We start from the raw sequence: 23,569 nt of genomic DNA on the forward strand, positions 1-23,569 counted from the left end.
GCAGGCAGTATGTATCTTCAATTGCTCACTGGCAAAGGCTGAACGACAAAAGAGAGAAACCTCTCTCAGCTTTGCCATTACAGTGGTGATCTTCAGCCTAAGAAGGATGCTGGATCTGGATCTCCTGCTGACCACACTCACATGCACTGTCATTTCCAACTTCTTTCACTGACTGTGAAAACAGGCAGTGAGGGCTACTGTCCTCTGCGTTCATCTCAGTGACGTCAGCGAAGGCCGAACATACTCACTACCACATCTCTTTACATTGCTGTTTGTGTTTAAGCAACTATTTATGGTTCAACAGCAGTACCATAAAGGGTACGTAAATGCCAAAGCTGAATGACTGTAGTGACTAAGCTAATTAGTTAAAGCTGCTCCAGCGTCTAGACACCATTTGGTAGATGTAGTGCAGTCACGTAAGAGAAGTGCTGCATCGATATTCAAAGTAGAAAAGAAATACAAATCTGACACTGAAAAATTTCAGACTAAGTCAATGAATATGTGTCACGGTGATAAATGACACCATTATAGGAAGAAAAAAAAAGAAAACAAGCCAGAATACTTGTTATACTTGTTCTTCTTTAGCAAGGGTCACATGCAGCATCTAGCTCCATACCTACAAATAGCTCCTGTATAGCTGAGGTGGTGCTATGCCTGTAACAGGGGCAAGAGGGCTTGTATGTGTCAAAACTAATGGGTTCTTTGTTGGAGGAGTTTTTCATTTTCACTTTGTTTCATAAACACACAGTGAGTGGGCAGAAAGAAAAAAGTCAAAGGCTACATTAAAAACTCTATCAAGCAGTGAACTGAAAAGAGCCTCAAAGCAGCTCCATCACTACGGAGACAGTCCTCCCAGCACCTGGTGATTGAGAATTGACCAATCTTTGAAGATTTTTTTTCATCAAAGGTACTAGAACTGTGTAATACAAATATATATATATATATATCATAGCTCTTTAGTTATGGACCCATACTACTGAGCATCTGTGAGCAACTACAAATTTTTGCAGTGACAGTGCCTGAGAGAGCAGTAACACCCCTGTCCACCGACGGCTCTCCCCCACCTGCCGGCAGCCCAAGGCCCCATTCCAGCCTGTTCCAGCTCCTCCAGGCCATCAGTCCCCTGCTCCAGTGACACTCAAGGTGCTGCCCTCCACTCCCACAGCCCTTCATGCCTGAGGCCACACTGAGCTGAGCCACGTATGCCTGTCCTTGGCCAGTCCCTGTTCCCAGGTGCCAATGCCCAGGGCTGAGGCAATGGGATGGTCCCCACCCGCAGGTCTGGCCCTTGCTATGCCCAGTTGTACAACTTGGCATTTGTACCTTTTTTTTTTTTCCTTTTTTTTTTGAGATTAAAAAAAGGCGTTCTGAGCGCCTTTACTCCTTTTCGAAGGGTAAAAAGAGTTAAAATCAGACCTTTTGGCTCCCAGACCTGGATACCAAAAGCAGTTCCTCTCATATGAGCCAAATCAAATCTTTTGTAACTCTGGCAGAAACCACTGAAGGATCTTGGACACCACATATCAGCTACTAGCTGGAAGAAGCTGGCTTTTATCTGGTTTTGCTTCTGTTTCTTCATTTCAAATGACTTGAAGCCTAAGCCCACGCAAATATTTGATTCTGGATTTCTTTTATCTTTGTAAATTGCGTTGTTTATCTGGAAGTAAAACGCAGACACTCCTCAATTACATAAAAGCAGCCGATTCAGGTTGTGGGATATCTGGATACAGAGGCAAAGAGCAGGGACCACACAAGATTCATTCCAAGGCCTCTCAGCACCAAGAGGTGCTCACCATGCAGCGCATCAGGCACCAGCACCACTCCAGCAGAGCAGTATTTTTCCAGCCCAACCAACTGCTGCCCCACCATGTCCAATGGCACCCATGTCAGGCAGGCTTTCTACCTACAGGACATTCAACATTCCAAGCAATGGAGAGCTGCCTGCTACAAAGCCAGTCATGTAAAATCCCAACATTTTCATCAATGCTAACCAATATTTTAAAATTAACAATACACTGTATTCTTTCAATTTTTCTACTAACAAAGCTCACCTTTTTCTGATTAAAAATTGCTCTAACATGAACACACAGTAAGCTCTTGCTTTATTTTTGTATCGTATTCAAAGCATAATGAAGTCACACACTATTCTTCCTTAATGCTATCCTTTCCTCAAGCTATCTGCTAGGATCCCATTAGATTTTTCTACACAATGTCTGCTACAGCAAATCAAAAGACCTTACCAAAATACTGATCTCATAGTTAGTTAAAGCTTCTAAGTAACACAGGGTCATATGTTGAAGTATTTATAATTTAATATATTAGGTCTCCTCTGGGTTTAAGAAAAACGACTAAGCTCAAATGCGATTCTAAATAAGTGTGATTTATTTGCAATTGGGTAGAATAAATATTTTTTTTTGCTTCTGACCTTCTGCGTAATAAAACCAATTTTGAAAAATATGGTGCGAACCCTGTGCACAAGGTAATGCAATAAAGAATTAGAACAGTGATTTTCTGATGCAGTGACACAAAACAGGATTTTCTCTTTCTGTTTGCAAAAAAAAGAAAAATTACCTCAGACCACATTTTAGAGGCCTGTTTGAGAGAACATCTGGAAAGCATTCCGCAGGAAATCAAACCTACATTAAATATGTTTTGTGGGGCTCTGTTTCCTTGCATCGACTTTAAGCATGCATAATGTGTTTCTGTCTTCTCAGCTGCAAAGAAAACACTTCTCTGAGCATCTTCTACAAAATTGTAGGCTGAACTGTCAGACCATGATTTCTGTCAGGGGACAGAAGATGTTAAGATTTCTATGTAGTTTATCAGTAACAAAGCTCTCCAATAACATGAACAAATCCCCTAGCTACTTTCAGAGTACTGAGAGTTTGTATATTTCCATTTTATTTCATTTCCTTTATTCTGTTTAATTTTAAGTTTCTAAATATAAATAGCTGTCATGTTTAAAGACGTCCAAGCCTCAGAGTCTCTCGATAGAATGTTACTCAGGAAAGAACTAGTCTGCTTCAGAGAGAGTTGCTCTCACTTCATTAGCTGGGCAGACAGGAGTGTCTTTGAATTACAGATTGAAAACATAAGAAAATTATTGCCGCACTCACAAAGTAAGCCATAGAAACTAATGCCACTGCAAGTCTTTGAGTGTGCCACTGGATGCTGAGGTGTTTATTAACAGCTACAGCAAGAGTGGTTCCAAGTACATGAGAAACACATTCATTACAATAATATTCTCTGTAACCACATGAATAAACTGTAATAGAATATGGCTCAAGCATGAAGCTATTGTGGAGTCTAGAAGCAGAAAAGGAGAAGAAAAAAAAAAAAAGCTTCCCATAGAAGCATGTAGGTTCTCTGTTTACCAGAAATGTTCCTGTTGGCAAAAATATGATGCACTGAACATCAGGTCTCCTAAGGTTACACAAAGATTGCTTTTGCATGCCAACATCCCTTACTGGCACATCAGGATGTGCAGTGGCAGAATATCTCGGTGCCCCTTTGCCCCCTGAGTCATTCCTGACTAATGGAAAATGGGTGCATCCTTGCATTTGATTGTGCATAGTCTGAAGCCAATGTGGCTGAAACTCACCCTGAAGCAACGCTAAAAGCTGTTCTTAGCTCGGGAGTCAGACAACAAACATCAAATCGGAAGAACAGCATATAAAAGCAGATTAGAGTCTCTTTTGCGAGAAGCTTTTTGGCCGTGCACAAAACAGCCCCATCAAATGGAAAATCCCCAAGTTTTGGCAGAAGCAAACCAGTATGGCATTGATCTTACTCAACATGCTTTACTTGCTTTTAGAAGATATATGGATGTCAAATGCTAGTAAAAAAAATCACTGATTTATAGGATGAAGTTGGAAAACAAACAGCTTTTACCAGTTAAGGATGACATGGATGTCCTAAGAGTTTTTTTGTTTGTTTGCTTTTTGCCTCCACTGTCAAAAAACCTGAACATGGCCACTAAGGCTAAGAGAGCTGACAGCCTGTGACATATCCAGCTGCTTACAGAAGTTCCTCTGAAAGACATTTTATGTTTTCAAGAATATTTTGCAGAGCTGCATTATGCTAGATACTGAGATGTATCTCCAGCATTACACAGTGCCTAATTAGAATACAGAGCACTGGGAGGACACCAACTGGAGTTTGTGCTTGAAGTGGAACAAAAGAAAATGAACGGAATATTTAAATCAGGGAAGTTTTAACAGAGGTCCAAGTCAAATAGGATTTATAATATAAAAACTTTTTGTAATGATTTATAGTATGTGCTTGAACAAATTTACTGTAAGCACAAATATGCGAATGTTAGGGTATCTATTAATAATATCTTAGGCAAGGGTCACAGTCGCCTCACACAGAAAATCTGTATTCAATAGCAAACACACATCTGAAAACTTTCCCTGTGCTATTTGCTTTAAAGCCAGGAGATAATCAGTGTAGGAAACCACTACCTTCTGTGCTGAGAAGTCCTTGCAGATATTGGTACATTTACATATGGCTTCTACTTAACAGCAGTTAATCCACCAGTAGCACAGCAATGCTTAAAACATAATGAAAGCAACGCAATTTCTATTCAGCAAACATTAAAATGCTAAAACTTGAAAATATGCATGCTGCTGTCACTTGTTCTGTTGAGAAACAAAGTTTTATTTTTAGTTCTAGTGCTTACATTATCTTGCAGCTATTTTAATAGATGAACTGCCACCAGAAATATTCTCTCGCTGGGGCCTGATGTAGAGTGATATAAATAACCTTTACAAAGTCCAGCATAATGGAATGGTAAAATCAGTTGACATTCTTTTAATTAGCACTGCCTGAAGATTTACCTACACAAAATAAGAATATCCAAATTCACCCCAGGAATAAACTCACTGAAGTCACAGGTAAATGACTGGACAGAATATCTCTGTTATTCACATTAAACTTACAGTAGCTTCTTGCCCATAGTACTTACATAGTTTAAGGTGAACGGGAAACATGTTGATTTATTTAAGTCAATGCTACTGTGTGATACGTATCTCCTTATTTTTCCTCTAAAACAGCAGGTTAGCCAAATGTGACAGAGCATATGTTTAAAGGGGATCAAAAGTGTCCTCCTCAACAGATTTAACACATTAGAGGGTGGAAGCTACTCATGCAAACCAGTGGATGCTGGACTACTCTCTACAAAAATCTCTCAATTAACAATTCAGTGAACCGGTTGTGGCAGTGCTCTTATTGGAACCTCATCCGGCAAAGCAATTAAGAGCTTGCTTAACCGTAAAAACATGAGTTGCTCCAAATGTAGATTCTATTAAAGTTTAATATAAAATCTAATTTTCCTGGCTTTCAATATTTTTGACTAAACATGGGTAAAGCTGTTTCATTAACAAACATGATTTCATCTGTCCTACATGATAAAGAAACAAGAAGGCCCAATTCCCCCAGCTGTAACCCCCTTTCTGGATCACGCTTTTAATCTGTACTCTGTTTTTTATTACATAGGCAGTTTTCCTTTCTCACTTAGAGTAAGGAAACAGATGAAGTGATACAGAGATGAAGGGCCGTGTTTGGATGATACAAATACCCCCAGATTCTTAGAGCTATAGTATACTTGGTGGCTGTGAGTACTTTAACCCACTGAACTGTTTTTGCTAATAAGAGACTGACACAGAAAGTCACATATCTAAATATGGTCTAAGAGTGTAATCAGTTGTATTCATGTTTATTTTAAGATTGTTATATGGTCACACAGTTACTTTATTCCCTCTTTCACTTTCGTAACTCTGTAGACAAGTAATAATGAATCATCAGCAACATGATTACCTCTAATCCTTAAAAATGATGAGGAAGGAATAGCAGGACTTCAATGTCATGAGGGATATTGCCAAAGCTACGCCATGCAAAACATCAGGCAGCTGAACCAAAGAGCTCTGACAATGCTGAGGCATATCTGTTTTACAGATAACAGGCACAAAAGAATTACACTACCTTTCCGTGGTTACTGGGTTTCAGGAATGGCTGGAGGCTCTAGCCGGCTGCAGACATGCTGCTTGGAGCGTCTCAAGTTTGCGTGCCAAAGGACCTCAGTGCAAAGATACCGTGTGCTTACTGTTTCTTAGAGCATAAAACCCCCTGTGCTTTAGGATTTCCTCTTCACTGTTAAAGCATAAAGCGATGTGAAGGTTTGGTGCGGGAATACAACTGAGCTATTTTTCTAATTACTGTATCTTTGCTTGCATCTATGCTTCCGTTGGAAAAATGTCAATCATCCAGCAAACTTTTAATCTTCAAGACCTTCTTAAGCAGAACAGAGGGAGTATAAATGAGGACTGGCCAAGCAAATCTTGGCATCACAGAATGAGATCTATCTACACTTTAACAGTGACAAAGCAGCCTTGGTTTGCCGGGTGTTCTGATTTTAAGATTCCGAAGGGATTTATGGTTATGTTTTAAGGAGGAATGGCACGATTCCTTCTGAGGTTTGCTCAGAGGAAAGAAATTTAAAATGACCTTTGTTTACTCGATGCAGGGAAGGGAGATGAATACTGCGTCTATTTTACTCTCTTAATGAAAGACATCAATGTGATGAATCACGTGAGGGAGTAGAAAGGAAGAAAATAATACAATATTCCAAGCTTTCCACTTCACTTTTCCTTGATTTGAAAGGTTTTTGCTTATTTTCCAGACACTACATTTTTTTTTCCCCAGACTAGCATTTCCCCCCCTACCCCAAACTCTAATACACCCTCATATGTCTTGCTGCCAAGCACACCAGATTCTGTCCCACCTCCCACTAGACCACATTGTCTGAATTTTATGAAATGTGATAATTCCTCACTAATTCTTTTTTTGCTTTGTTTTCTGTAACTATGGTACCTCTAGCAATACATACATATACATATATATACATAAATATATACACACGTACATGCATATATAGATGCATATATATATATATATGCATATATATGCAAATATATATATTCATGAAATATATATGTATAAATCATTCTTCTCCAAGCACAGGCTGGGTTCCAGATGTGAGGTAAGCTTGTAGGCATGCTGCAGTATATGGTCTGAAAACCAGATTTGCCATTTCTTCCTCTCTCACTTGGTCACATGCAACCAGGGACCTTTCCTTGCCAAGCATCGACACTGTACTCAGAGAGCAGAGGGATCTGCTCGTAGCCCCATCCCAGGCAAACCATGTTACACTGTAGACATCCTGCATCAAGAGCAGGGTTAGCCAGGCAGCTATGGGAATGGATTTCTTGCCCATTCCCTGTATATATGATACAGACACTGCCTGCACATCTCTAGAAATCAACAGCATCCCTGTTCTAATGTCCTTAGTAGCATTATGAAAACTACATGTTGTCCTGCTTTTGCATACTGACAGCAAACACTAATCTCAATGAGATGTCAGACAGTTTGGAGTGCCCAACTGATACAAACACCCCAGAGGGATGCAAACCCTATTCTGTTAGAATTGCACCACTGCCACTGTATCCTTCACGACAGTGCTCAGCGAGTGTTGGAACCCCTGCATCGAGAGCCAGTTGGAGACCAAGCAGTCCAGCCCAGCTGCTGGCCAACTGTCTTGTGACCAGCAGAAGCCACAGGGCTCAAGTGGGAAGGAGCATCAATGTTTCCCTTTCATTTTCTGAATCACAGATGATCGCTGGGCTGAGGCAGGATATTGAGGGAGGAAAAGAGCAGCGCACAGAAGAGATGTGAGAAGGAACTGTAAGCAGCTGTAATGGAGAGGGTTCAAATGTGGCAGAGAGGCAGCAAAAGTCAGATAATGATGAGAGACCCGGGAAAAGGAGATGAAAGGAGGCTAAGCAATGGGAAGAAGCATGACAGTAAAGAAAGAGAGGAAGCAGGAAAAATGAAAGCGAAGTCTGAGAAAAAGAAAATTTGAAGAAAAGAGCCTATTTCTGTTCCACCTCTCTCCTCCACACATCCCTTGAGTGCCCTGTTCCCTGCCACCTGTTAACAATGCAACTAGAGACAATTCCCTACTGACACGAGAGTCTGGGTTCCTCTCTTCTACAGCAGGACATACCTCTTCATAAACTTCCCTACAGTGTTTGACCAACCCCTCTCCTTACCCATAAAGGTTTGCAGAGTGTAACCAGCTACAGAAACACCCAGTGTTCACTTGCAGAGAAGCCACAAACAGGTACTAGCATGAAGCACTCACTGATTTGCACATGCCTTATGGAAAACGAGCAGAGAAACAGAGGCTCCTTTTTCACAGCAAATTATCAGTAAAAAATGTCAACAGAATACAAAGAAGGTAAATGATTTTCTTGGCAAGTTTTGTATGCTTTTAAGAAACACGGTAAGTTGAGCTTTTCTTCTGGCTTTTACTGTGAACGACCTGTTTTGTGCACTGATAAAAATGCCTGTGGATCTACACAGAAGGTTCTTCTACCTGCACACGCAGACATCTTCCAAGCAGAACTGAATGGTTCTTGCACCAAAGACTGAACAGGAAAGGTGACCAGAAACTGCTGACAGCAGTATCCCCAAACGATTGTACCAGGGGTGAGCACATGCCAATGAATGGTAATGAAAGCACATATAAAGATTTGGCCCTGTGAACACTGAGTGTCAAAAATAATTTTATTGTAGTTTTATTTGGAAATTGGTCAAGAACAACTTTTTGACTGTTTCACCACCATTTTGAGTACAGCAGTGCTGAAGGACAAGAACCTTACTTTCTACAATTAGATCTTAATTAAGAGGGGGAAAAAAAAAGCATTCTAAAAAGTCTACAAAGAAAATAAATACCTTTCTTTTCAGATCTTTACAGCAAGTGACTGAATTGATACTCTTCTAATTTTCTGTTCTTTCAGTAAGTCACGTCTGTATTGTTATCATTCTGCTCAGTTCCTGATGAACTTATCCAGAAGATAGAGGACGTATGCAAATTCAAAACACTGATTACTACAAAAAAAAAAAGCCAAACTAATGACTCACATTTCTGTAGCACAAAGGAATTAGAATTTTTAAATATTGTCAAAGTGATACTGGCAAAAATAAAGCATGCTGTTCTGTTTTCACAACAGAATGATATTTCTAAAACATGCCAGTCAACCTTATGGAATTTAACTGGTGGCTGAAGCACTTGAAATAGGAAGCTTCTCAGGGGTTTGAGCTTTTCCAGGACAACTGGGTAAAGTTTTTGACAGTTAAATGACTTTCCTTACAAGTTTTGTTTATATTCATAATAAAATGAATTCTAATGGCTTCTTTCTGTTTTTTTTCTTTCAGTTGTTTTTTCTTTCTTTTCAGTTAGAATTGACAGGTATACATGAAAGGTGTGCCTGAAAGCTTCAAATATGGGATATGGACTTGGATATGAGGAGAAGCAAGCATAAGAATGATAATGAAAATGAACCATTCAGTATTTTGATGAAGTTGAAAAATTAGAACTATTTATATAAGTCAGAACTTATTTGCATTTCCTGACTTTTCTGGCCCCCTTTTTTCACCTCGATTAAGAGTTCACATTATATAACAGATGATGGATGAATAGAAGAGAAAACAAAAGAATAAACGTGTGGTAGCCGCAGTTTGGCTGAATTGCTTCACTTGTTTTAATTCTGTTTCAAAAGCAGATTCGGTGAGATTATGATCCAGTGACATTATGATTCAGTGATATTTACGGTGTGCAGTTCTGGGCTCCTCAGTTCAAGAAAGACAGAGAACTTCTAGAGAGAATCCAGTGCAGTGCCACAAAGATGAGAAAGGGCCTGAAGCATCTCCCTTATGAGGAAAGGCTGAGAGACCTGGGGTTGTTCAGCCTGGAGAAGACTGAGAGAGGATCTTATCAATGCTTATCAATAACTAAAGGGTGGAAGTGAAGTGGAGTGGCCAGGCTTTTCCAGTGAGTGCCCAGCAGCAGGACAAGATGCAGCAGGGACACACTGGGACATAGGACGTTCCATATGAACATGAGGAAAAAATTCTTTACTTTGAGGGTGACAGCACTGAACAGGCTGCACAGAGCAGTTGTGGAGTCTCCTTTTCTGAAGATATTCAAAATCGACCTGGACGCTTTCCTGTGTAACCTGCTCTAGGGAATGATGCTTTAGCATGTTGGATTGGATGATCCCCAAGGTCCATTCCAACCCCTGTGATCCTGTGCATCCAAAACAAAGCTCTTAAAAGCATCCCAAACTGAATGTTGAAATACATATTTGCATGGGCCCAAGTATATTTTATAAGTAATATGGACTTTCAGAAATGCTTCAGAACATGCCCCCCTTGTCTTACTTGGCATTATGAAGAAGCTCCAGTACATGTAACAGGCACACAAATAACAGTTTCTAAATGACTTGGTTTCACAGTAGTTAGAACACAGCCTCAAATTATTCTCTCATTTAGATACTCTTTCTGATTTCAAAATGAACAAGAAGTTAACGGAGGTAGAATTATATGTCTTGTGACTACTGCTTTTAATTATTCTAAACATGTCTAGAATTACTATGCAGACTGATATTTATCAATGCCAAAACTTTCAATAGCAAGGAGGGGATGTCATCTCTACTTCCCTTTCTTTCCTCTCCTGCCCAAGCCGCTGTTTTCTTGTAAATCACTGGGAACAAACCACACCACCTCCTTCTAAGTGCACAACAATTCAAAGAAAATGCCTTTCACTGTGTTTTGGATGAAATGGAATAACTCTACTGCTGATTTCCCCTTTCCTGGACAGGAGAGAGGAAAGGAACTAACCTTGCTAGCAGTTCAAACAGCCCACGAGGCATTAATAGGGGATGACTGTCAGCATCCTGCAACATTTGCTGCACCCCAGGTGCAGGGTCAAGTGCTGTTTTTTGCTGATCCTGCCCCAGACCCACAAAGTTTGCCTGCCCATGAGTCCAAACATTTTAATTTGGCAGTTTAAAGAAAAGCAGCAACAGGAAGAAAATCTAAAGAAATCCATTTCCACCCCAGCATTGGCTGCAACTCTGGGCAACAGGAGCAGACATTTTACCAAGGTTTTTTCTGCAGCTGAAATGGAGAAAGCACGACACCAGGCTCATGAAGTCAGATTAAACAAAATGCTATTAAAAACTTTGCTGCTGATAAAACATTAGATTAAAGCTGACCAAAGAAAAACGCAGTCATAAGAGAAGTAATGGCATTCATTTAACTAAGCAATTTCTGAGCACAGCCTGAAAAACAGGAAAAAGTGTCCCAATAAAGCCCTCTCCCCATCTCATTAGTACCATAACACTGGAATTTTGGCAGGAAGCACAGCAAAGATGCTGTAACTCTGCTATTTAACAGGGCCTGTGTTAAGACAATCTAGGTCTAACAATTTATGCAAACAAAAAGACTGATGACACAACGTGGAAATGGAAAACAAGTGGTTCTGACTCCAGAACCAGCATCCAGCTCTCACAAACTGCAATAGCCATCAAGGTGTTGAATGTGCCTCACTGGGCTGCAGTGAAAATCCTGCCCTAACATAAAGCTGCTCCAGTCTGTCAGCACAGCAGTGGCACCTGCCATCCCTGAGCCATAGGGCAGAGCAGAGCTCTGTTGCTCCTCCCCTGCCAGCACCTCAGGCACATGTGGTGCTCAGGTCACGGGTTCAGGATCACTGGAGGGGGGCTCATACGTAAACAACAAAGTAAATATTTTATCAGACACATGAAAGTACTTATTTAAGGCATATATGCACATATCTTTGGTGTCCTTGACATTTAACAATAGTGTTTATTTCCTCACTTGCTAATTTGAAGGCTTTGGTGAACTACGTACAAAGAATGCACACATTAGAAATGACTAGGATTCTTGGGCACGACTTCATAAACACAGCACTGGAACAGCATTCTTATATAAACATACACAATGCTAAGCAGGAGTAAAGCATTTCCTAAGGGCAGAGGAGGATCTGTATGCCACTGAGCAAGCACCATGCAATAACCTGTAGAGAAGTTGCTGACAGCGGAAGGAGCCAGTTTGTCGTGCAAAGCAACACTCTGTGCTGAGCTCACCAAGGGAAGAGACTGGGGATCGGGTCACTAAATCAATGACCCTCCAGTTACATCAGCCCAGCCTTTTTGCCAGAAGAGGGCAGAGAAAACAATTCCAAGCCTAAAATAGCAATGAAAAGACAGTGGGATGCAGTCCCCTTTTCTTCCTACGAAGCAAAAGCCTGCATGGAATCTGTGTATTCTGACCACACACAAAGTCCACCATGTGGCTTGCATCCACTGTTATTCAAGCTTACAGGCTAGGTAACAGTGACAATAAATCCCATTATAATGAATAATTCTATTTCCACCTGGCCGCTAATGGGACATAAAAATAACTTTGAGATATCATTTCATAGAGACACCTAATTAATTAAAATGTTTCCAACAGAAATCTGTGAAAATTAAACCAGGCATTTAACGATTCTTCCATAACGAGAGGGAATAGCTGTGAGCAGTTTGAAGAAGGCACACACGGTAACCAGATGCAGGCTTTTGTTACTCTGTTAAGGATGTCAGAGACTTTTGCTGCTTTCCCCAACTCCTATTGCCTAGTGGACATTCTAACCCTTACTCCTGGCAAATCCAGCAGTACCAAAAAGTTCTCTCTGGCACCTCATTAATCACTCCCCTGCCATGTGCTATCTTACCTGCAGATGTAATTCTTCTTGCAGGATTCTTGTAAATTCAGGCAGTTTGGTTTCTCCCTGTCCTCATATGAACACACAGGAACAATAGTCTGCCGCCTCCTTTCTGTACAGGCTACGTCTCGACAGGAGCAGAAGAGCATCCCGTAGCTGTGCTTTGGGGGAACTTTGTCAAAAAATAGCCGGAGGGCCTTATGACACTTCCGCTTGTTACAGATTTCATTAGACGTGCTGCTGGTGCAGGGGGTTATGTAAGCAGATCTGAACCTCTTGCAGGTATCATTTAGGTTACAAGCTTTTGCTGCATCCAAGCAGTTGTTCCCCTTTGAAAGTACTGGCTCCACTAGAAAAAACAACACAACAGCAGTAAGAAACGTGTCACATTCATATCGTGTTTTGACGCTTGTGTTTATTTCATTGTGTTAACGAGATCCTGATTATATATTTGATACATGCAAAACGTGCAGTGCCAGAACCTGTGACCATTGCTTATGTTTCTAAGGGCAGAATCATAGAATCGCTGAAGTTGGAAAAGACCACTAAGTTCATCTAGTCCAACCATCAAATGGTGATGGCTTAGCCAGGAGCACCAGGAGGCTGCACTTCATCTTTGCAGCTGACATGCAGGATGAAAATTGGGTAAGACTTGTCCTCACTTAAATGCCATTATGCTGGTAAACTGGGAGGGATACATGTGGCCCATTGCACAAGAACTCAGCAGGACTCTTAAGCCTGGGTTTGGAAAAAAGTTACTCTCTTATTTTTTTTCCTTCAACAGTATAACTGATATCCTGTGTCTACATCAAGAAACAACATTTAAATGTAATTTATGTACTCTGCAGAATGTAAAAGCCACATGCCTGCTACCACAGTTTCTGAGGTATAAAAGTAGCCAACACAGACAGCAGCACAAGCACAAGGCAAGCAGTGGAGCCTCACTATTCCAGGGGCTCCGAGGCAACCCACCACGCCTGTGAGCTCTGGGCTCTGACCAAGAGACTTTCATGAGATCTGTAGGTGCCACCTGAACACTGAGTTTTATGAAGCTGTGAGTTTTAAGTCTGACACAGAATTAACAAGTCACAGTGAAAGAAACATTTTAATACCAGGATTCACTTTCCCTTGTACACATGCATGCACATGCACACACTATAAGTTAGAGAAAAATAAATTAAACTCAGATAAAAGATTATAATTACACATTTAATTTTGCAATACATTATCCACATATTAAAATCCAACATATGCTTTGCTTGAAAACGAAGGCAACTGGCATTAGAGCGCAAAATTCAATTAAGAATAATCATAATGTTGCTTTGGATAATGGGAATGCCAATGCCACAGAACCAAGAAGATGCATCAATTTTCCCCTGCTACAGAATTTGCAAGCTGAACAAAATATCAAAAACATTGCATCTATCTTTTAGGAGGAATGGCCAAAGGTACAACTCAATGCCATTCCTCTCCATTCTCCCACCATTCTGCCCCATTCCCGGACCAGGACACCAATTTCTCCTCTTTCCTCATGGCCAGAAGGATGGGACAGCTAAGCTGCTGTCCCACAGTGCACAGAGCTGCTGCATTCCCTTGAACCAGCGGTGCCTGAGATTATGGCCGTGGATGCCACTATGTGTATAAATTACCTGCTACCACCCCATGCATCTCAGCCAGCCAGAAACAACCCAACACTTAAAGAAAATCCATAACATTTGTTTCTCACTCTAACAACGCATTCTAACTACATTCAGTGTGTTCATACATTTGTCATTTAAGTATTTAATATTCTCACCAATCCTTCCCACACCCAGCTTCCTGCACGAGCAGCTGTACGTTTCTGCTTACCTCCACACATTACATTATAAACATACTACATTTGACTATAAATTAACAGCCAAGAATCCCTTATAGTAGTGTCTACCAGTTTAAGTTAAACCAGATGCAGAAGAGATGGGATATCCAAATACAACCCTCCGATAAGATTGTCAGATTTTTTATATAATTGCATTGTATTAACTTATAATATTAACCATGAACTCTCCAAGTTTCTTTCCTGTGATACAGTATATAGAATTATATGTTTGGTACAAATATAATTACTATGTAATCTGCAGGGCATATAATTATGCAATATATGAATAGTACACGCTAATTACTGTGTGATTGCAGAGTAATTACATGGTTGTTTGTGCCTGGGAGTCAAACCACTGAATTCCACTCTTTAAAATCAGATTCTGTGGAAGAGCTCTAGATGGTGCATATCAATGCAAACAGACATCAACTTACCGTGCAGTACACTATAGAGCATTATTTACAAAAAAAGAAAAAAAAACAACAAGATGTAATAAAGCACTTATTAGTAATAATCATATACACATTTCCCAATAAAGGTTGAACTAAGTAGCAAATGCTGCTACAAAATTTCAAAGTGCTGTGAATATGAATACCTCAGAAATCAGAAAGGACAGGTTAATGAAGCATTCAGAAAAATAGAGCATAAGCCAAATTCACTGAAAGCACCAACAGCAGCGAATGTTACCTTGCAGGAAAGCTGAATTACTGGCAAAGTGTTCAGACAGAACAGCAGTGCTCAGTCATATCTTTCATATAACTTATACCCAAGAATTGCATTCCCGTGTGAACTCTGAGCATTGATCATGTTCTCTGGTTTTTGTTTGTTTTTAACTACCCTTGGCTATAACTTGCCACTTGCTTCCTCTATTTTGATCCATATGTCTCCAGCTATTGTTTGTGGTGTATTTATCATCACATTATACAGTTTATTTCTATCTTTTATAACCAAGACTAATGCAAAGCACATAAGAAATCTACACCAACTGCACTTGAATTAAATGAGACTGTCTAAACTTCTCATTAGTGCCAGCTTCTCCCAAGCTTTTAAATCATGTTTTAACACAACTTACCATCCAGAACACATTTTTCTGCTTTATTTTTATTGAAGAAGTGCAGTGTGATTATTCTTAAATCCTGTGGTAGCTACAAACAGTTAACAGGATTGAGAATGTTTCTGAGGATTACTTACACAGCAGTAATATATAAAGTCAAAATTTCACCCAGCTTCTGTTCTGAAAAGCTTAAATTATTAAGACAGGCAGAAGTTTGGCTCTCACTAGGTTCTGACTAAGTTAGGAGCTAATGGATCTAATCCAGAGCTTCTTTTCCTGCCAGTGTCCCTCGGGAAAATTCCGTGTAAGATCTTTTTTTCAGTTCCTCCTCTCCTGGGGCATTTGGGTAAGGATGGAAGGCAGTCAGACCACAACCTGGGACAAGTGAAGCTTCCTGCCTGCTGCATTTCCCCACCAAGAGTTTTCTCCCTCCCAGGTCAGCTTTGCCTTTGTGGAAATCTGTGCCAAATCACGCAGCTCTCAGCTCCTGCCAAATCTCTGCAGACTCTCAGGTAAGCCACTTCCAGCCTTGTAAGTGATGCCTTGTGCCACGTGGGTGTGCGTGAGGCACTGGTCTGCACATGCAGCCAGCAATGCTCATCCCAGAAATCACCAGAGCCATTAGCAATAGCAGCTCAGGGCACCAGCCTGCTGCAGTTGCAAGGAGGAGTCACAGCACAACAGCCATAGCCAGGAGCTTGGGTGGGAAAGCAGCCGCCCACAAACAATGAGTAAGGATGCCCAAACAGTCCTCCTATGTGAGAGCTTGCTGTATAATGAGCGCAGAAGCTCTGGGGCAGCAACAAGGGGCTGAGAAATCCTAACTTACACCCATGTGGACCACCATTTCCCAGCCAACTGTGCCTTGAAAATTCACATACAGGGTGAGATGTTTTCTGATATATTTTAATGATGGGCCCTGCATTATAGTACAAGCTGCAACCACTTCAACATTTCTTGCCCCCTGAAACTTCCTACCCTGGCACATCATTTCTATGACTGCAGCAGTTCTGAACTCAAGCCCTCATGCAGACCTGTATAAAACAACAGAAAGAAGCCAAATGCTTTTAACCAGAGATGTTCCTAAACTTTTAAAGAGGGCTTCCTCTGCCCTGTCTGATCTTCCTTATGATATGCTCTCTTTCAAGATCTTTCATCTCTCCTGCATTTCCATTTCTATTTCAGTTCTGCACCTACTAAGCCTTTGGCTCTCTCCTCAACCCCATGGTACACTGCACACAAAGGGATTCTCAGAGGATACTGGGAGCTTATTCATGTCCCCGTTACATGGTAAGATAGAAGACTATTACTTGTTCTACAGCATTCATATTAAACAGCAGAATAGACATAGCTTTCAATTTTCTTACAGTACATAAAAAGCTATTTACTGAGGTTGCTTTTAAAATTACAATTACTATTTGCAAGTAATTAGTATTAGTAGGCTTTCTGGGATATTTAGAGAAGGGAGTGCTGTAAAGAGAGAAGTAAAAGTTAATGTGATGGAATACAAAATTGCAAAGGGATAGAGGTGACCATATGGGTACGGGTCTACTCTAAAGCAGATGCAGAATGTCACCCAGAGGAACCAAAACCTGACCTGGATATGGAGAAGAACCATGATCCCAATTTAATGGGAGCACTGCTATGGGGTTCACCAAAGCACCTGGGCTTTGTAACAAAAGCAGATTAAACAAATAAGCAAAACATGGGCAATATTGTTATCTGTGTCTCACTAGATTCAAATAAACTGTCCTTTTCATGGACAAATTATTTCTAATCCCAAATCAAACCCCTGCAGAGATCATGAGCATTAACATAGCTTAGAGTGAATCAAAACACAATTACAAAGTGTTCATCACTCAGCTACCATGCCACTGGACAACTGCTGTGCCTAAAGTCTTTCTTCAGAAAGACCCAGACTTTGTTTTTATGAGAGTTCACTGGTGCATTATAAGTCGGGATCTGGCAGACCTTGCCATCCGTCACGTAGATAATCAGAACCACTCTTCTCATTTCCCATAAATATTCTCAAACCACCTAACTTTGGGGTATTCTCAGAAAGGTGCACAGGAAACGGTGCATTCTGCTAACACCAGAGACAGCATGATGCTTCAGCCTCAGAGGAAGAGCTCTCCTTGGGAGACAGATTGCTGGCTCTGGCCAGTGCCCACAAGAGTCACTTCTCTTACAAATACAATGACTGGAAACCCAGACTCCCTCCCTGAAGATGACTGCCTTAATTGCAAGGCTGCAGAGATGTGATCCTGCTTGCGTTCTTTTCATCTAATCCCTTAAAAAGACAAAGTAATCCTTTCTATAGCACAATTCATCCTCTTTCTAGCCCACAGGTTCTCCTCCAAGGCTATATGAAAATCTACAGAGCACAGGCCTCCTGCTTCCTCAAAGACTGCTCTGATCACTGCCTCAATGAATAAAGCACCCTGACATCTTCTGCTAGGTGCCCTGTTAAAGCAGACTGAGTCCTGTTCAGTTCCCCCAGTAAGCTGCCTGCTCCCAAGAGCAGACACTGCTTGCGGCACAGATGGATGCACCTGCTGCCCGAGGCTCCAAATCCAGCTCCTCAGGTCCAAGGACTTCCAACACATCACAGTTTCTGTATTTCCTGTTGTCTATCTAGACATTTACTGTGCAATTTTGTTGTTGTCGATGTTGTTTTATACAAAATATCCTGTTAACTTTTCAAGGATCACAGAATCACAGAACAGCCCAGGTTGGAAAGGACCTCAAGAATCATGAATCTCCAACCCCCTGCTACACGCAGGGCCAGCAACCTCCCCATTTAATACTAGACCAGGCTGCCCAGGGTCCCATCCAATCTGACCTTTAATACTCTAGGGACAGGATTCTGTGCACTGTACCAGAAATGTTAGCTACCACCCAGAAGCAGGGACTCCTGACTTTTACATGCATAAAACCATGTCTTGGCCCATTCCTGGATATTTAATTCTAAAAGGGCCACATGCTGTGTGTGCTGTTCTGTATTGTCCCAGTTCACCAGTGGGTCTGGGCTCTAACACCTAGCAGGACTCCTGTCTATTTAGAGTTAGATCCTTTAGTTGATCATTTCCTGGTGCAATGATAAAGATCGCAAAAGAAAACTCCTATGCCAGATATGTGCTGGTGAAACGGAGGGGAAATAATGACTGAAGAGCTCCTTTGGTACTTGTCTTCTCTGGAAAGAAGCAGATAATTCCTGGCTAAAGCACAAATGGTTAGCAGAGGTACATTTACTCCAACCTACAGTTAATGAAAGAGGAAAGTCCTGAAAGCCTATAAAGAACTGATTCAAGATTTTGTGATTCAAGCTGTGAGGGAGAGGAAAACCCTGCTCCTCAGCATGAATAACATTGTGGTTGCCTGCTTAAATTCTGTCTTCACTCACACAAACATCCTGATCTATCACCTTTTCTTTCTGCTACAAATGCGTGAAAGGTTATGCCAGGATTCCTATTTTTTTCATGTGGATGGCATTCGCATTATACTCACGCCAGCATACTTAAATCAATTTTATTCAGTGGAGTTATTCTGAATTTTCAATAATCTAAGTTTCAAGAATTTTGTTCTTTAATGCTACTTTTACTTCTGTCCAAAGCATCTCATGTAGAAAGCAGAAATGCATGAACAAAATCACAGGCTGCTGAACAGAGGCTGCTGGAAACAGATCCAAACACTGTTTATTACATTACTGCACCAAGGATTTCAGTTCTACACTAAAGAGTTGTAGAGTGTAAAGGTCTTCTTAATGTACCTGCACTGCACTATCACTAAGGATGGATTACGCGTGACTGGGGCCATATACAGGATATACTTCTTTTGTGGAGCAGAGATCTGCAGTCATTCCATATACAATTCATGCTCTGTGTCGAGTCAGAGGCTGGTTTTGTGATGAGGAAAGCTATCGCCACGGTTTCAGCTGAGTTCTTCTAATTAATTTCCCTTTGAAACATTCACAGTGGAACTGTGTTACTGCAAATGCTCTCATGTTGTACCGTTCAGTAGTTTATTATTAGCTTAATAGTAAGTTAACAGAATTGGAAGGAACTCGCACTTGCAGAAATACAGCATAAAACTGTGAAAATATTCAAACCTACACGGTTGCCATGAGAAGTGATTTACTGCGTGCAGTTCTCAAGACACAGTGAGGGACTGTTTACCAAAGTCATGCCAATTTACAGGGTAACTTTCAGCATTTCTTTTTATTACTGCAGAATTGAATTCACAACTTGTTTCCTCTTTTCCTCGGACTTGATTAATTACCGTGTTAACATAACTACTATTCTCCTGCTTATAATGGGCTCCCTCTAAAGTGCTGCCCTAGCAAAATAAGCCAGGAGAAAGCTTCTAGCTCTTTGCTCTAGCATTGCAATCCTTTCTAATCTCACTATTTTTCAAATTTATGTTCCATTCCAATAAAGCTTGTGTGAATATTACAGCAAATCAGATAATACAAGGTTACGACCCTTGTAATTGATCCTTCAAGGTTCTTTTTGTCTTTTTCCAGTTGAAGTGGTAAAAATTACATTTAAATGTGCTTGTTGACACTTGAGAGTTCACTTTGTTGGTCATATACACTGTTTCAGAGAGATCATATTACATAATGATGTATTTCCAGTGCTTTGTTTCTTCTATACCTACAATCCCATTAAGCTGTGAGCAACCCCCCCGGGGCTGTAAGGCTACAAGTACCAAGGGGGCAATGCTTCCTTATTGTTCAGTGTGAGTGCAGATGAACAGTATTATGTGAGGATTAAGGGGTAAACATTAGCTACTATTTAAAAATCACGTTGAGATAAATAAAATCAAAAGCTAACACTCCTTTAGGACAAAAAAAAACCAAACAAACCAACAGATTTGAATGAACATAGCATATGCACAGACTAGTAGTCAGTTATCTGCAGCAATGGTTTCTGTATCACATGACTGCTGGAATAAAGTGATTAATTGGACTGTCTCAGTAAATGCCATCATTAGACTTTTAATTAACCTTTTCAACCTCTCACACCTTTTAGTTTTGTTATATATTAGATTTTTGCAGTTTTCTAGTTATCACGCTTGATCAAGCTTAAAACAGTGCAAAGCTCTGTTTAGAAAGCAAAACAATTTGAACAGCTCTTACAGCTCCTAATAAGAAAATACCACTGATATCGTCATCATAGGGGGAGTTATAAATCAGATGGAGGATAGACATTCTGAACTCCATGGCTACGTTCCCACCTAATTTTTGTTTTGGCAGCACACTGTTATTTAATAGCTCTGGCTACCAGGAAACTAGCTTTTGAAAATTCTTTCTCAACCTAGTTATAATTACTCCATATAAATCATACAATGATCAATTATAATAATCTTAGGTTCATCCATTATTTAAACTTAGCATTTGAATCCACACAGCAGGAGTGCAGGAAATTCCAAAATCCTCTCTCTGCTCACTAACAACTGCTTTTTTCCTGAAGTATTGCCAGCTACTGAAAAGAAGAGGCCAGATATGCCTTCAGCTGTAACACAGAACCTTGAAATAATAACAGATTTCAGATGAGGAATGGTTTTTGGCCCCAAATAAAATATTTTTTTCTACCTGTTGTTGAAGATAAAATCACCATGAGGTCCTGTGTTCTATACACTGGTGCACCAAATCAGAGTCCTACAGTTATACACACTGGAAGCCCACTGTATACTTACATAAAGATGGCCTAGATATTTCATATGTATATGCACACAGACACATTTATAGATACTCCTTTATATGAATACAAAATGCTTCAATGCTATTTGGTTTCATGTCTCATTTCAGAAGAAATTTACATATACATTTATTAGTAAGTATGAGAAAAAATGCAAATTTTTTGTCTAACTTAAGGCTTTTTTTTTTTAATGATTTCTAAGCTCAACGTGATGGGAAAGATATGTCTGATAGAAGAAAAGCTACTAAAAGGAAACAAACCTCCACAAAGGCCCAAGCCAAACTTCCAAACATTTTTCAGAAAAAAACTTTAAAACTAGATTTCAAATTAGTGACAGGAATTTTTAGACATATCATTTCAGTAACATAACTATACACTGACCATACAAAATACTAAGCTCCTGAATATTTCTTTCCTATAGCTTGTCCTATTTCAATTTTATCCATTAAATATGCTGTAAAACGTAACATACAGTTGGTTGTGAGGCCCAATATTTTTAAATTCTCCAACACCTTCTTTTAGTGTTCCACCACATGCCAAGAATTATCTTGTTAATAAAGCTGTATATTTCAGTTTTGTTTTCTTCATAAAAGCAATAAAGCTCTTAAAATAGGCAATGTGAATACATTAAAAAAAATACATACAAAACCATGCTATCTCAACATGAGAAGAGCAGTAGGTGAGCCAAATGGTCAGAGATGGGATTATGAATGCTGTTTGGTGCAACGGGAAGAGGACTGAAAAATCCTTCAATTTGAACTACAAATGTATAAATCCTGACTGATTCTTTCTTGACCATAACCAAATCCATAGGACTGGAATAGATGCATACTGAAGTGCTGAAAGGCCAGGCCAATGTCACCATGAAGCTGAACTCCTTCTCACATTTCTTGGCAATCAAAAGAGTCATCGAATCATAGAATGGCCTGAGTTGAAAAGGACCACAATGCTCATCTGGTTTCAACCCCCTGCTGTGTGCAGGTCGCCAACCACCAGACCAGGCTGCCCAGAGCCACATCCAGCCTGGCCTTGAATGCCTCCAGGGATGGGGCATCCACAGCCTCCTTGGGCAACCTGCTCCAGTGCTTCACCACCCTCTGAGTGAAAAACTTCCTCCTAAAAGAGAAGCTAACGTCATAAATATATTCAAGGGCAAACACGTTGATACAAGAATTATCAGGTTTATCAGCTTAATTTCAGTTGTGAGGATGACTAAGGAACAAGCCCTCCTTCAAGACACATGAAAGAAAGGTGATTAAGAACAGTCAGCATAGATTTAGCAAAGACAAATCAAGCCTGTCTTCTACGTTTATATGACTGGTTCAATGGACAGTGTCAATTCTTATTGACTTCAGCATGTCTTTCCTTACAATCTCCGACATTATCCTAACAGTTAAATTGGAAAAATATACTTTGAACAGAAGAACTCCACAGAAAATGGAAATTGGAGTAGGATCGGGATGATGTTCAAAAGTCTCTTGCTATCTCAACTATTCACTTAATCTATGATCTAACCTGTTTTTCAGCAACTGCACAGCCTCTATAAATAGTTATCCAGTACTTCCCATTAAACTTTTTTCCTGATAGCTAATCAACCTATCACTTCTTGCAACCCAATCCCACTATTTCTTTCTGACCTTTACTTCTACTCTCTTAGCAATAGCTTTTAATTTTTTGAAGACTGTCACCCTCCCTTTGCTTCACTCTTTTAAGCACTTTTTTGACATACTATTCATTCTTCCTTTAGAAATCATGTTTTCCAGGTATCTAAATTTATTCTGCTTTATCCCTGGATTTGATATAAAATGGAAATTACTAATAAATCCCATTCACAAGAGTTACCACTACTAGTTGTACTCAGGAGATTGCTACAGACAGACAAAACCTGTTAATTCAAGGGTTGCTGAAGCATAACTTACTCCAGCCTCAAGCAATACCAGCGTAGGTAGGGATGGTTTACACGCATTGACTGTCTACTGCAGGAGTATACATTAGCTTATCTATGACAGCAGCTTGCTCCTGATGGCTATAACCTGAAAAAAAAGGAGTCAAAGTATATAAAACCTTAGTAGAAAAATAATCCTGCTTATTCTACAGTATTATTCTTTTGAAAAGAAAAACAAGAGAGGACAGAAGACTGAAAAAGTGATTGTGAATTGAATCTGACAACAGTATCTGATGGGATAAATCAGAAAACACTGGAAAGTGGAAAGTTGGGAAAAGACTCTGGCACAACAAGCAAAAAACTCGACCCACTCTAAAGCTCTCCTGCAACTCCTATCCAGTAGACACGTATGTCCCTGCATTATGACAGAAGTACACTAGGACAA

At 40.2% G+C, this 23,569-nt stretch overlaps 1 protein-coding gene across 1 annotated transcript in view; it reads right to left on the reverse strand.

Moving 5' to 3' along the window:
• The window catches only part of GFRA1 (GDNF family receptor alpha 1), a 142,595-nt gene that overhangs the window by 43,924 nt on the left and 75,102 nt on the right, over window positions 1–23,569 (reverse strand). The window contains exon 4 of the mRNA XM_048945933.1: window positions 12,641–12,980. Within this exon, the coding sequence (XP_048801890.1) occupies window positions 12,641–12,980 (340 nt within the window). The remainder of the gene's footprint in view (window positions 1–12,640; window positions 12,981–23,569) is intronic.

Source organism: Lagopus muta, chromosome 5 (assembly GCF_023343835.1).
Source record: "Lagopus muta isolate bLagMut1 chromosome 5, bLagMut1 primary, whole genome shotgun sequence".
NCBI lineage: Eukaryota > Metazoa > Chordata > Aves > Galliformes > Phasianidae > Lagopus > Lagopus muta.